The sequence below is a fragment of the Micropterus salmoides genome, unplaced genomic scaffold (genome assembly GCF_014851395.1).
Source record: "Micropterus salmoides isolate LMB-PRFRI ecotype aquatic unplaced genomic scaffold, ASM1485139v1 Ms_hic_scaffold_15, whole genome shotgun sequence".
NCBI lineage: Eukaryota > Metazoa > Chordata > Actinopteri > Centrarchiformes > Centrarchidae > Micropterus > Micropterus salmoides.
This window is the reverse complement of record NW_024040596.1, coordinates 6,281,458-6,296,911: the sequence shown is the minus strand read 5'-3', so window position 1 is coordinate 6,296,911 and position 15,454 is coordinate 6,281,458. Positions and strand designations below refer to the sequence as shown.

The 15,454-nt window shown below is 41.0% G+C and overlaps 1 protein-coding gene across 1 annotated transcript in view; it reads left to right on the top strand.

The window, feature by feature from the left end:
* Positions 1–6,938, top strand: part of pth2ra (parathyroid hormone 2 receptor a) — a 67,705-nt gene extending 60,767 nt beyond the window's left edge. The window contains 3 exon segments of the mRNA XM_038720651.1: positions 3,410–3,451; positions 4,964–5,305; positions 5,308–6,938. Coding sequence (XP_038576579.1) covers positions 3,410–3,451; positions 4,964–5,305; positions 5,308–5,349 — 426 coding nt within the window. The 3' untranslated portion in view covers positions 5,350–6,938.
* The last annotated feature ends 8,516 nt before the right edge of the window (positions 6,939–15,454 follow it).

Genomic DNA, 15,454 nt, shown 5'->3' with positions numbered 1-15,454 from the left:
ATGTGTCCACCACCTTGTTAAAAGTATACCACGTAGAATTCAGGCAGTTCTGAAGGCAAAAGGGGGTCCAACCCGGTACTAGCAAGATGTACCTAATATAGTGGCTAGTGAGTGTATACTGTAGTTGGCTTACACTCTTTTGTCAAAATTGTAGGCACTTATCAATTTTTTAATTCAGTCTTCACATTCTTGGCAATTGCAGATTTTCCGTTCAACCATTAGTTAAGATAATATGTACTTTACCATGTCCCCATTTCCCAGTAATGATCAGTCTTAAAAGGTTTGAACAAACACACAAAATTGCAAGTGCATTTCTCAAAGCAACCTATAATATCAAGTGTGCTGATTTTGCTGTTTAAAGCTCCTCAATGTTGGCTCTCCATGGTGGTAAAGGGGATGATTAGTTGATTTGAAAATATGTTACATTTGGGTATCTGGAATCTGTGTCAGATATAATATATACATAAAATATTGAACACATATTAAACAAATTACATAAGAGCACCTCACTTAATGATGTAAAGGTGGACTTGCTGTGACTGGTCTTAAAACCTCTCTGAATATCAGTGTGATTAGCAAAAACATTTTGTAGGTAACTTAGTGCCACCTGGATTACATTTTATCTGTCCTTATCAGTCCATCAGAGCAAGCAAAATGAGCAGTGGTCTGTCGCACCAAGCAGGAGCAGTGGATTACACAAAGAAAGCTTGAAATTAACCAAAAGAGCCATCATCTTCTTTGAGGAAAAGCTGAGTCACTCTTCATAATGGATCCTAAGATAGTATGGATTAATAGTATCATTCACAAAAACCTGCTGTTCACAAACAGGAGGAGTAACTCAAATTGAATTATTTCATCAAAATAAATATATAGACTAAATGAGATGACTGTAAATAAGTTTTGAAAGACTTATGGAACAGTATACCAGTTTAGCGTGTGTGAAATTTGAGTTTCCTGTCTTGTCAGATGCCTGCAGAAAGATTTATCTTATTAATTAATGATACCAAAATGTGTGACCCATGGATTATTATGTGCAGCAAATACCTTAAATTAGAGACTTCGGTTGGAGTGCATATCATTCTTACTGAAATCTGACAGCAAGAGGTATTTAATAAACCAAAAGAGAACTTCCTCAAGCAATATTATCATATCAGTTTTATTTTATCAGAGTAAAAGACACTCGATAAACACGCAGAAAAGGATTTTGGAGAGGACTGTGCGTGCTTCTTCCAGCAAAAGCCAAAAAAAATGACTGTGCTCACATTTGTGATGGTGGCCAGAGGCACAACAAAAGCACAATTTCATTGCCAAAACAAATGCCAACATTGCACTGCACCACCTGATGTGCCAAAATAATCCGTATCTGCGTCACTCCATCCACCACAGACCTCATTATTACCAAACAGTTGCAATTGCAAAAACACGGGATGGGACTTGTGAAAAAGGCCTGGCACCTGTGTGAAAATAACATGGATCTTAACTGTATACAATTAGGTCTATATATTAACTCTATGTGTGTTTTTTATCTACTGTTCTTAGTATGTATTGCTATGACGTCTTATAACTTACATTTAATAAATATGAACCATACTGAACTTGTTTTGTGACACGCTCCCGAGGTTTGTAAAACAGCTCAAATTTAATCAAAAATAGTTGGAATAATTGGAAAGTTGTAGTTGTCCATAGCTTTGCGAATCCACTTTGACTTGGAACCCTAAATCAAATGGAAGAGGACCCACAACAGTGTCCAGTAAGACGATGCACTTTGGGAGGCTGGTGCTCCTGCAAACTTTGAATAGAAAAGGAAGAAGTCAAAACGGATGGAGGGCCAGAAACATGGAATCAAGGCGTTTAACACAAGTAAGACCCAGGTTATGGGAGAGATGTTAATAGAAATAAAATCTAAAGACACTGTACTGCATCACACAATTCAGACTATAGTAGGTTCAGTCAACAGGCGCAGATGAATCTGCTTAGAGATTTGAAGTACTTTGTTAACATATCTAAGCTATATGAACTGAGCATCATTCTGGCACTTCAACTGGGGAAATCTGGACTTTCCAAACACACTTTCCAGTGAGAGCTGCTGGTGGAGATTATAATCACATTGCCTTTCACTAAGCTTGAACCGCATGTCTTCCTCTGCTCCCTCCACACCAACAGAGAAAGGCTTTGAGAACAGTTTCATGTCTTTGTCACTGGCAGCGAGATCTTGAAAGCACTGGTTGAATTCTGTTATCTGTGATGTGAGCACAGTAAGATATTTACTGTGAGACTGGAGATCATTTTCTACATAGATGGGAAGTGTGCAGCATTGCTGTCACTGGTTTGTCTCCCATAAAGTCCAAGCTTCACAGCAAATGATTTTATGTGTGCATACATTTGCGACACAAGCCCACACTTATGTGTTCAGATGGACAGTGAGATCAACTAAAAAAGCAAGGCCTGTCAACCGCTCAGGATTGCTCAGTTCAACGAGACTGTGACCTTTTCCTTTCAAAAAAACTGCAAATTTCACATGCGCTTCAGAACTGTTACACGTCTAAGCCAGCAAAAGCCCGAAACTCCCGCTGATAAAGTGCTCTTTATTGGATGAGATCATGGTACTCATGCTGGGTAGCTCTGGCGAAGAGTGCTTCCTGTGATTGATGTTCACATATTGGAATAGTTCCATCTAGCATTCACAATAGGAACTGAATTTTATTCTGTATCCATGGGGTCAAAAAAAAAAAACAGGATTGCACTCCACCTTTCCGACAACTTTGTGAGGACCAAAATGCTGGGCCCCACGCGTTTAATGGGCTTTTTGAGGGTCAAGACTTGCATTTGGTTTTCAGGTAAAATCAGCCTGTGCGCAGTGATTTTTAATTTTATACTACAGTTATTTGAATCTAGGCAGGTTTTCTTAGACAGCCCTTTTTATACTAATGATTTTACTTTAATCAGTAACCTTTTTTGACAGCTTGTTTTCAATCACTACTTTAATATGAATATTTGGTTGTTTTGTACATTTAAAACTTTACTAGAACCAGTTGGGGAATTACATGAAAATTGAGTAGCGACATTCTTACTATAAGGTGAACTTTTCTGAGGCTGTTCCTCTTTCCAGACTCCACTTGTTATCTTACCATCAATCCATTACTTTCACAAAGACAGTGTTTGTTTCTCCTTTAAATTCTTATTGTAGCAGGAAAGAGGAACACAGGGTGGAACAGGTCAGAGCAGAAACACCCAGAGAGAATTCTGTCTTTTCTTTTTTCAGTACATAAGCACTGTTTGAAGCAAAGAGATAGTTGGTGACCTGGATCATCCGTATCACATTCATTTGGTAGTAGATAGCATTTGCATTGACTTGGCTCCCACTGTGATCTGAGCTCACAACTTGTCTATCTATATCTCTTCTTTTCAGGGTTTCTTTGTGTCCATTATCTATTGCTACTGCAACGGAGAGGTGAGTGGATTGTTGTATTATGCTTTTTGGCTTTTCCCTCTCCTTTATTTAGTTATACCCTTTTTTGTACATGTAATAGGTTTGCAAAGTGAAAAAGCCCAAAGTCCACCCCAAAGTTACAAAGGGACAAATCTCCCACAGAAAACACTGCTCTGAACTGCCTGAAAAACAGCTCGTTTGTAGTCCGCTTTGTGCCGACGTCACAGCAAAATATGCTAGTCAGGCACGGCCTCAAAAACAACAGTGGAAAAACACTCACAGTGCAAAGACGTCCACCTGCTGCCTCTCATCTCCCTTCCAAACATTAAAACTTTATGGATGAAAGATATTTTTATTACAAAGTATTAGCTCACCACTCTGAAACGCTTGCTCCAGTCCATGATGCTAAGCTGGTAAGGGGATATACAGCTGAACCAAAGCCGTGTTTACCGGCTTCTCACGACCCACCCTACTCTGCTTCTGATTGGGTAGTAGTCCTCACCTAGGACCTTCACATGTGCAACTCCCAACAAAGACTTTATACAAGTATGATGCCTCACTATGTGGATAAAACAAAGCGTTCAACACACAGGTGAAAAGAGGAGCTGCAGCAATGTGCAGTATGACAAAAATATGGTGTTTTTTTGAAAATGAAACCATGTAAACATGTTCTGGTACAACCCCTAAATAGGTTTTTGAACCTGAGCATAATATGACGCTTTTGTTTGGTTTCAAATAACTCATAGACACTGAAAATGGTAGAAGTACTCCAGTGCCAAATATAATGGAGAGTATGGCTGAAATTGAGTGTCTCGCCCTCTGAAATGAAATGTGATGAAAAGTGCTGTCATGATATCATTCTCTTTTTTGTCTCCCTCCCTCCATCAGAACTGCCCCTCCGCCAGTTTTATCTTCACAAAAATCTTGTTTTTCATGCCTTTTCTCTCTTGCTTTTTATGATCCATATTTTTTTTGTTGGTTGAATCTAATTTTGTTATTAACACTGAGCCAAATGAAATGTAATGTGAAAGGGTCTCAGCCAAGACCTAGGACTAACACCATACTCTATAGCTCTAAGCAGCTCAGAGCTGCTAATGCACTGCTTTAAAAATTCGACCTACATGTAGAGGACATATTGAATCTTGCCATGTTGAAAACAGTAGGCAACTGGGCCCAGCAAACAAGCTGTTTGCTACATGCCAGTGGCGAGAACAAAATACACATGATGCTGGTGAAGATCTAGCAAGTTAAACATCTAGTGAGTTGGTGGAGACCAAAGCAGAGCTAGACGTCGAGTGAATATTGGATTTACGGCCAAAAACACGACTCCAGTGGGATGCTTTTGTTGCCCTGCGTTTACTGAGGCAATTGTTTAGTAATATATGAAAACAGAATTACCCTGTTTAGAAAATGAGTCTGTATATCAAATCAGGATAGCCCAGATATTTGCAATAAAACATCTTAATAAGACTCCTCTTCTGCACCCTGTGATAATGTTATAACACAGAGTGCTATTTATTCCCATCCCTACAGGTCCAGACAGAGATAAAGAAAACATGGACACGCTGGAACCTGGCCTTTGAGTGGGAGGGCCCAGTGGTCTGCGGCCGCTACCATTACGGCTCCGTCGTCGTCGGTATCAACAACAACAGCACCAGCAGCCAGTCCCACCTGGCAGGGGGTGGCCCTTCCACACGCTCCACGACGCTCGTTTCAAGCCGTGCTTGCCGGAGCACATGTCCCCCCGTGATCAGCATGCACTCCACCCTCCCAGGTTACGTGATCAGTAACTCGGACCCATCAATACCTGAAGAACCTGAGGACAGCGGCCCCAAGCGGGTGGACGACATCTCGCTGAAGGAAAATCTGCCTGTCTTAGTACCAGTGCAACAGCTGAGGATGAGGAGGAAACACTGTAGCAGCCGTCCAAATGTTAAAACATGTGGTAGAGAGTGATGGAAAAGTTTGTAGGTGGATCTGTGCTAACTGAATCCAGTCTCATGTAAACAAAACTCTAAAGATGGTATCAAAGGCTAAGGTTTCACTGTGTGTACAAGAAATGGAAAAATATCATGGACCCCCTCCCATATGTACTTATTAAAAAAAAGTAATAAAATCACAGCTATACAGTTATGAAGTTGATTGCTAGGTAGCAGCATTGGAATAAACTTCTCAGGGAGGGTTATACCATAGTGCCCTCTATTGCTATTAATGCAAAATATGCTGTTGCTTGGATTGTGGTGGACATCACATCTTATGGAAATTTATTTCAATATTTTCAGTAAAGTGCAGGGGTGAAGTGAGGATAATAATAAGCAGAAACAAATCACACAGAAACACTTGTGAAATATACAATACAACAATAATTATAAACTGGGTTAGGCTTTGTCAATCTCTTCCTTTCAGGATTTCTTTGTGTCCATCATGTACTCATACTGCAACGGAGAAGTGAGTGGATGTTTCTTTCCAAATGGTATTGACCACACAGGAGAAGCACAAACAATGCAATTTAAAGCAAATTAAAAAGTTTGCAAATTATAAAACCACACTTGGTTTCAGATCAATCATAGCCTCTGGAAATTGGTACTGACTCGAATGAATCGAGGGTCTGGCTGAAGTAGTAAAACAGTGACATAAGCTACTTTTCAATTATTCTGTCTCTTGCCCTCTGAAATAAAATGTGTAGAAAAAAGCACACAAAAACACTATACAAAAAAATATACAACAACAATTATAAACTGGGTGAAACAGGTGGTCAGGAAAAACTAAAAGGTACTAGCAGCATGATAGCTGTAGAATAAAACTCATGAATTGAACTGAATTTAAACATAGGCTATATTACTATATTTCATTTTCTCCACATATTCCAAAGCTACATAGAAAATGTAATTTACAGCCATTTACAGGAGTTTCTAACCCTCTTGTTAATTACTTCAGCAGTATCTGTCATGTGAGCGGAGGATACATCCTTGTGATGAATCCTTTTTATGGACAAATTCTGTGTCGTGGTGACCTAATGTGCTTGCTTGTACAGTCTTTGTGAAGAATATTGCATTTTGTGCGGACAAACTTACTGGCTACAGCTGCCAATTGAACAAAAAGGAATGTATGCAGTTTATTTTGTATTTGTAAAATGAAATGAAGATATTGATCACTTCTCGGGACATGTGTGAACAGACATTTTGAATTTGATCTGTGGATTCATTTGCTATTATTACTGCTTGTAAGCAAGTCTTGCAACCTGGCAAGGCCAAAACCATTGTCAGTAGCACATACTGTTTTATTACAAATCAAAAGTGACATTAAGTTTAAATAAACTTTTACTTAATCTTATACAATGAACTATTGTGTGACTGCGAAGGGCTACACTTGGTGGCTGCTCAAGGGTTTTGTGTCTGCTTTGTGCATGCATGTCAGTACATTTGGTGCTTGTCACGAAAAGAGAATCTTTATTGTACACGTGCCTCTCCTGCTCCAGCAGAAGCTTTATAAAATGGACTTGAAATGATTTTTTTTTAAATTGTTTCTGTTTATGTGCTAAATGCATTTCACTGCTTTTCTCTGTGACATTTGTTAATGTCTTTCTCCCCTTTTTTCTTTCACTTCATCCTCCATTTATCCTCCCTGCTAATTGATCTGTTTCCTGGAAAGTGCTGATAGATGTGTAATGTCTCCAACAACTACCTGTTGAGTTCAGTTCCTCTTTGATATTCCAGCTGTCAGTTAATAGCATGTGCTGGAGAAATTGTTTTTTTTTAATGTTTTTTAAAGATGTACCTGAAAAGAAAAAAAACAATTGCCCAACACTGTATGGTATTGTAGCAGGATCACATAAAATTTGAACCAAAATGACCTATGTGTCGTAAAACTCAAACTGAAATGTTGTTTTCATGGCCTTCAACAGTATTTGACAGTGTGACCTCAAAACCCCAAACTAAAAAATGGTTATGGTTTCCACAAAGCCCTTACAATAATATAGTATCTTCCTACATAACGCATTGTAACATAATGCATAATGTGAAGGAAGCATGGAGGCAGTAGAAACCGTAAGGAGACGGCTACAACACGACAACAACCTGGACAACAGAACCAGTGTCAGCCCTGACCAGATCTGTAATTACTCTGTCTAAACAACACCTACTTCCAGCACAATGGAGGATTCTACAGACAGAAGCATGGCTGTGCCATGGGCTCACTGGTATCTCCTATTGTGGCCAACATCTACATGGAAGAAGTGGAGAGCAAAGCCCTCAACTCCTTCAGAGGAACAGCACCGAGCTGGGTCAAAATTAAAACCCAGGAAGTGCAAGCGGGGGTGGCGCTACACTGTCAGCACAGTGGGGGCGGGGCTTCATCATGGGGCCACCTGCTACAAAGACATATGAACCAAGTTTACATGACCCCAGAGTCACTCCGAAAGTCCACAGAGTCTGAATGCTTCACTACTGCCGGAGCAGCCTTTCTACTAAATATTTGTGCTTACACCAGAAGCGCTGCAGTGCGTCCATAGACTGAGTGCATCCAGGAAGTGTCCCAGCGTCAAACAGCACAGCGCAGAAAAGTCAGACACAGAAACGGCAAAGAAACGGTCAATTTTCAAAATAAAATACCGTTACAGACTTCCGATCGTAAATCAACAATAAACACAGTTAAATCAGACAAAAAAGAAAAATCCCTGTGGTAGTTGCTAGATGCACCCATCAAGACGAGAAGCAAAAGCGATCTACAGAGAGCTTTGAAGAATGTAGAAGAAGCACAAAAAGGACAATTAAAAACAAGTCATTAACGTGGCGCATGCTACACGCTTTGCTGCTGAAATGCTCCTGAGAGGCTTCCAGTGGAAGTTGACTTGTAAAGAACCCACTCCGCACACGCAGCCTACACCCCTCCCTCAGAATTCCCATGATGCATTAGGGTGAAGGGAGTTTTGTTAAAATGTGCTAATAAGTTTGCCATATATTTGAAATACAAATGCATGATTTATGTTTATTAAAACGTGTCTCCTTAGAATCTAGTGTGTTTGTTGGTAATTGTCAGTCTTGGTGGTTACCATTGAAACCATGAGTGAAGGGTCTTTTCCATTTGATAAGAGCTGCTGAATTTTCCGGTCCAGCTTATATACCGTTGTTGTTTATTCGTGTCCACTATAATCAGCTGAGCTAAACTTAATACTCCACATATTGGGCCCCCTACCAGAGTGGGCCCTGGGTCGGCCGCCCCCATGCACCCACGTTGCCTCCGCTTATGAGCCTTCACAGAACACATCAACTTTGTGAATCAAGTTCACACGATAAAATGTCCACAACAGCTTGGCCTTCCTGGACTGTGCTGTACATATTGAAGAGGACAGGAGCCTGCAAATTGGAGTATACAGAAAACCAACACACAAAGACCAATACATACTGTTTGATTCCCAAGACCCACCCTGCACCACAGAGTGGAGAACATACCAACGAGCGCCCAAGCCAGAGAGAAGGAAGAGAACCACCTGAAGGGGGCACTTACAGCCTGTGGATACCCTAAATGGACCTTTGTGAAAACAGCCACAAGATCCAAGAGGAACAAAACTACAGGGGAGGAGGAAAAGAAGGTCAAACGCAACAACATTGTGATTCCATACGTGTCTTGAGTATCAGAGAACTCAACAAACACAGCAACCATGTGTTTTTTTAAACCCAAGAACACGCTAAGACGCCCAAGAACACGTTAAGACAGATGCTGGTACACCCCAAAGACCGCACATCCAAACACAAGAAAAGCAATCTAGTGTATGCGGTCCAATGCAGTGAGGAATGCACAGACCTGTATATTGGGGAGACTAAACAACCACTACACAAACACATGGCTCAACACAGAAGGGCCAACTCCTCAGGTCAAGACTCAGCAGTTTACTTAGATTTGAAGGACAAAGGACTCTTGTTTGAGGATCACCAGGTGCACATTTTAGACAGAGAAGATGGATGGTTTGAAAGAGGTGTCAAGGAAGCATCTACAGCAGGGTTGAGAAGCCATCGCTGAACAGAGGAGGGGGTCTACGCCACCACTTATCCCCCACTTACAATGCTGTCCTTTCATCACTTACCAAGAAACTCAACAAACGTAACCTATTGGCCTCAGGTGAAGATACCAACGATGGTCGTTCAGTCTTGGCCACAGTTAGTCTTAACGACTGTAACGACTGTCGTCACAGCAACAAGGAACACTAACGAACCAGCGGTATCGATGACCCGGGATAACGACCCCACTGAGGTTAAATAGCTGAGTTTCCCTGCCAGTCAGTCAGAACTGAAGAAGTCCTTTAGATGAGGGACGAAACATCTTCCAGTATCTTCAACCAAGTCCAGTTGCCCTTGATTTTAACCTTCGTTGGATAACTATGACCTGGATGACTGAGAATCTTCATAGACATCTTAAACAGCTGTAAGATAGTGAACCCCTGTTGCCGTGGCAGCCCGGCTGTTGGTGAGTGCCCTGTGTTTCCTTTCCTCCTTCGCATTCTGGTTTCTCCTGTGTCTCCTCTCTCTCTCTGTGTGCTCTCTCCCTCTCCGCTCGGGAGCCCGGCTGGTTCTCCACACCTCTGCCTCATTAACCTCCATCTCCGACCGCCGCACCTGCCAGCTATCAGCCTCATCTCGACCAGTATTTCTACCCCGGCTCTCCACTCCATCCTCGCTTGATCGTCGTAGCTCCAGACTTGGTGCCACAGCCTCGCTCAAGCTATTAATGAACCCTTTCACGCCGAACCTTTTCGTCTCCTGTCATCCTGTACTAACCCTGTCTGTCTGTTTCCTCCTCCAGGTCCACTCACCTCTGCCTCCCCGTTCGGCCAGCCGGGCTCGCCTACCTGCCTCCTCCTCTCACCGCCTCCACGGCGCTCCCCGGTTCTCCCCTCGCTCCCCGCCGGACCGCCAGCCACCGCATCCTTCCCTCTTCGGCTTTCAGCTCCCCTCGGCCCTCTCGCCTGAAACCCTCCTGCTCCGCCAGCTCCTCGGTCCCCTGCGCCCACGTCTGCCGGTGTCCATCCTCCCCCCTTTCCAATCTGAGTCTCAGCGTAGACGTTCATCACTAATCTACGGACACTTTTTCATTTCCCCAGTATGAAACATACGTGTTCCCTCTTGGAACTGAAGGAATTATTTTTCTTTTTCTTTTTTCTACTAAGTAAGCTTGTTTTTGGGGACTTAAACATGCTCAAAAACTCACCAAACTTTGCACCCGTGTCATGAGTGGCAAAAACTTACGGGTCCTGCACATGGGTGTGGCAAAATGGCTCGCTAGCGCCATCTAAAAAGTGGAAAAATTTGCTCCCACTACGTTTTAACCTACATGCATGGAATTTTTGGGGGACATGTATCATATAAAGACACAAAAAAAGCCTCAAGAACCTATTACCCTAAACTCAAGTCAGCCATTTTGAATTGAATGTGCAATTCTAACTAATTTTTCCTCATTTACAGGGTGCGTACTTTAACAAACTCCTCCTACAGAATTAATTCAAATTTCAAAGTTCACCAAGACATGCTGCTGTTGTGATGTTGGCTCCAGCAGCAGGAGAGTTAAAAGTATCACAGTCTGCTGCTGTGCTGCTCGATGTGTCTCCTCCTCTTATGTTACCTTTGCAGTAGCAAGTAGGGGCAATTTGCTTATCCACAACCTAGCTAACATTAGTTACTTTGCTGTGTTGTTGTTCACTGTATATCATATAACACTTCCTCTTATAACACCTCTAACCTCTAACATGTACTTCCTGTGCTCTTCTTCTATCCCGTACAATTATCTTGTATTGATTGCACCATATGTGCTATTAACTCTTACTAGTATTTATTGCTGCTCTTACTAGAATGTGTTGTCAGTTGTAGATCTCGTGCTGTATTTGATGCTTGTATGTTGTTTCTCAAATGTGAGTCGCTTTGGATAAAAGCGTCTGCCAAATGAGTTAATGTAATGTAAATGTGTTGAGTGTGTGGGTGCAGGTAAAGATGGGGTGGTTCTGGGATGCTGAACACACTAAGCTTTCTTGGTGTCATGAGCCCAACTGAAAGAATATACAGCAGCTTTTGAGAGGGTGGCCTGGAATGGAGTCAAATTCCCGGCCTGAATTAAACAACTTTGACCACAAAGTGGTGTGTTTAGAGGCAGAGCTAGACTTTCAGCACAGTGGGGCCTAGGGTTGCCACCCGTCCCTTAAAATACAGAAATGTGCCGGGTTTGAGAACTAAATAGCGCTTCCCATTTTGAATCAATACGGGACGCGGTGTGTCCCGTATTTCTGAGTTGTCTGTAATGCAGCATCCCATGCAAATCATCCCACCCACATTTTGTGAATACTTCTCCTTTTCTACACCTGATTGGGCAATATTTGCTGCCATTGTTGGTTTAATTAATACCGTCAGGTTCAGGGCCAGTCAGAGTCAGTTAAGTGCGGGTCTCTTGGCAGCAAGTCGAGCAGAAACAACGGCGGCGGCAGCTCGAGAAAATTATGGTTTGATTTGTTTTTTAAGGTTGAGTTATACAGACATATCAACATTAATTTAATAAGAGAGAGATATGGGCTATTTAATACACATTTAATTATCAAAATATAGTGCCCATGTGAAGAATTTAAACAACTTTGTGTTATGCTTAACCAATTTCTATAACTGCATGATTCAATAATACAGATTTTACAATAGGCTGAATAAAACTGATTAAATAAATAAATATATGTACTGACCAAACATAAAAATGGTGTTGAATTAAATTGAGAAATGTTTGTAGATAAGTTATTTTTGTCGGGTTTAATTTTGTGGGTAGTATTACTGTAAAATATTATCAAATATTTTAGTTAAGATATGTGTTCACATCCCCCTTTACATTTACTCAAGTTCATCAGCAAGAACAGGTGCTCTGTGGAACTCATTTGGAGTGAGCATTTTCTCTTCATAGTTTTACTGTAGCAGTTTGAAAGACAAGCAGCTACTCAGTGCAGCAGGAGTAGTGTACTAAAACATTTATAAAAGGAAGTAGGTCTAACATTCTCCAATACTGTTGTATCATGTGATCAAGCCAGTGTGGATTGGTTCATTTTATATCAAATAAATTTGGAGATCCCAAATTCTTTTTCTCTCCCTGGGGGAAAGAGGAGGGGGGGTTGAGATAACAACCCTCAACAGACAGCTGAAGCGACCAAAGGAGGAGGTGAAAGGTTTGCTTTCCCTAAGTGCTGTTTCTGGGCAGTTCGATCGTAAAATTTGCCATCTCTGGTGCAGCAGCCGAGATAAGATTCGGTGCCTGACTGTTAAAATGACAAAAAAAACACTAACCAGAAATTAGTTTTCTCCTGAACAGCCTATCAGAACTCTTTTTGAAAGAGGGCAGGAAACCCTAAACTGCCCCCCCACACACACGTAACCATGGAAACTGTCCTTTCCTCTACTTCACATCAAAGGATAATCTCCTCTTCACGCCCAGATGTTAATTGATGAGAAACCCCAGACGCCAGAGAAAGACACTGCCCTGAATTCCTTTGTGTAAACAAGGAATACTGTCTCCTCAAAACTCAAAGTATTACCTTGTTTAATTAAATAATCTTTAAGTTACTTAAAAGGTCTCTCCACTCCATTTGAGTAGTTATCTTACCATGTTGTTGTTGATGTTGTTAATTTTGCAGTGCTTTAATTTTCAGCAAGGATCCCTGACATTTCTTCAATTTATGTTGTAACCAATGCTTTGATCCGAACACTTTCTGACACTTCGTTTAGAAATGATATGATAAAGAAATGTTATCCTATACTACTTGATTAATTTTCCAGCTCGAATTTAATGTTTAAAGAAATAATCATTTGCTATCTTCAGTCTCCTCATGGAACCAGAGTTCCCCCAAGAGGACAAAATAAGTATTACATGCCATCGGTCTGAAATGCCATTTTATATATAAATGTCACTGTATTTAACCGTTCGTAATCTGATGCCATGTTCATGTAACTCACATAGATTCTCCAAGTAAGAATGTGTAACAGCCAATATTATCAAGGAAGCTAGTTAAGTTCCTTTCATCTGATGTGGTTCCTATGAAATGCTAACCTTTTAAGGTCTAACTACTTACAAGTGTTTTTCTTTTTATCAAATGCTTAAAATTAAGAACGGTATAACCGTTTGACAATTAAGGTTTGATTGTGATTATCATAGCTTGCGTTTATTAGTTGCCCTTATGAATCAAATTCTCCCCACAAGAGAACCCAATTTACAATAGAACTCAACATTCTTGTTGTTTACATCATGTTTGTTTGGCCATTGTTTATTTCTTTGATGTGTATTTAACCGCATTTATTTCACCTTAGTTATCTAATAAATTTCACCGTAATCACAGGAACTGTGTGTGTGTATTGTCTAACTCCAAATCCCTGTCACGGAGGATTTACTCCTTCGATATGAGATTGACTGATTGATTTAAGATAATTGAGCGATTATTAACTAACTGATCACTAGTGAATAATTGTATAGTTATAAAAAAAAATTACCCAGAGGTCCGGAGACTCTGGGCAAATTGAATCTCCGGTGGTGCCCCTTTTTTCGAGGTTTATGAGTTAATATTTCTGAAATATTAATTTTCATAATTTTATCAAAATCATACGTAGACCTGCTACACTGCACACAAGGCCCACTACTTCTGGTCCACTGATGTTCATGGAAAATCCTTTGCAACAGTCTTTTCAGTCAAATCGTATCAAAGCATTTGTTTAAGCCTATTTATAGTTAATAAGTTATGGACATGTTGATTTAATAAGTTAATAAAATACAGTTCACATCCTATTTTTGGTGGTCTCACTGTCAAACATTGTTGGCCTTTGTCATAGCTGTGTATTCAGCTATGACAATATGACCACTAGTCTGTTGAGTTGTGAGAGAGTAGTGTTGTAGTCAAGAACGCCCCAACCGAGACCAAGTCAAGAGAGACTGAGACAAGACCAAGACTTTCAGGGGCTGAGACCAAGACAGTGGGAGGCCGAGGCCGAGTCAAGACTAAGACCAGTTCCCCACATTACATGACACACAATAAAATGTGGAATGAGATCATAGGTACTTCTCAAATTGATATGAAAGATCCACATTCTGAGTAAAACACCCACATACAGTTCAAACACAAAGAGCTGAAATCAACGTAAGCATCTTTATTCAACACTCCTTTTCCATGCTTACCATCGCGGTTAGGAGTAACAACACATTTTTAATTAGGCTTATTGGTTGCATTTGAAGCAATATGTTAAAAAAAATAAATCAGACAATGCGAAAGCAATTTATTGATACTCCCAAATGTATGGTCTTTTACTGGTCTTGAAATAAAGTCCTCAATGTCCGAAACCGAGACAGGACAAATGCGGTCTCGAGTACTACAACAATAAATACAAACAACAAAAAATAATAGAGACAGACTAAGTTGCATCCGTTAACACTGATTTCAATAGCAGATAGCTTGTTATAACGTCCATTGGTATCAATCTTAAGCTTTCCCGAAAACATGTTTTAAGTTATGATATACCACCACTGGCAAACCATTGTGCCTATCGTTGCCTCCAAGGGTGTGGCCCCCGCTCAGGCAGGCCTCCCTTATTTTTCTGTATTAAAGGTGGCAACCCTATTGGGGCAGAGCTTCATCACTGGGCCCAACTGCTACCAAGTCATTTATACCAAGTATCCGGACTCACTCCGAAAAGTCAACTGAGTCCATCTGCATTGCGGCTGCTGGAGCTGATCACAGCCATTCTAGTCAATGCTTGTGCTCACACCAGAAGCAGCTCTCTGCTCCACAGAGAATACTCATCCAGTGTATTTTTGATGGAAGGGTTTTAACCCTAACCCTTTTAATCCAAACTGTGGCTTTCTCGTTTAACTGTGTCTACAACCAACTGACTTAAGCTTTGTGGCCTACGTAGGGGGGCCTCCACATAGGCAAGGCCCTGAGTCCATTATAGACTCTCCACGATCTGTCATCATACGCAAAATAAGGTTAGAATTGGACCTCTTGTTGCGTTCCCAGTGGAAGAC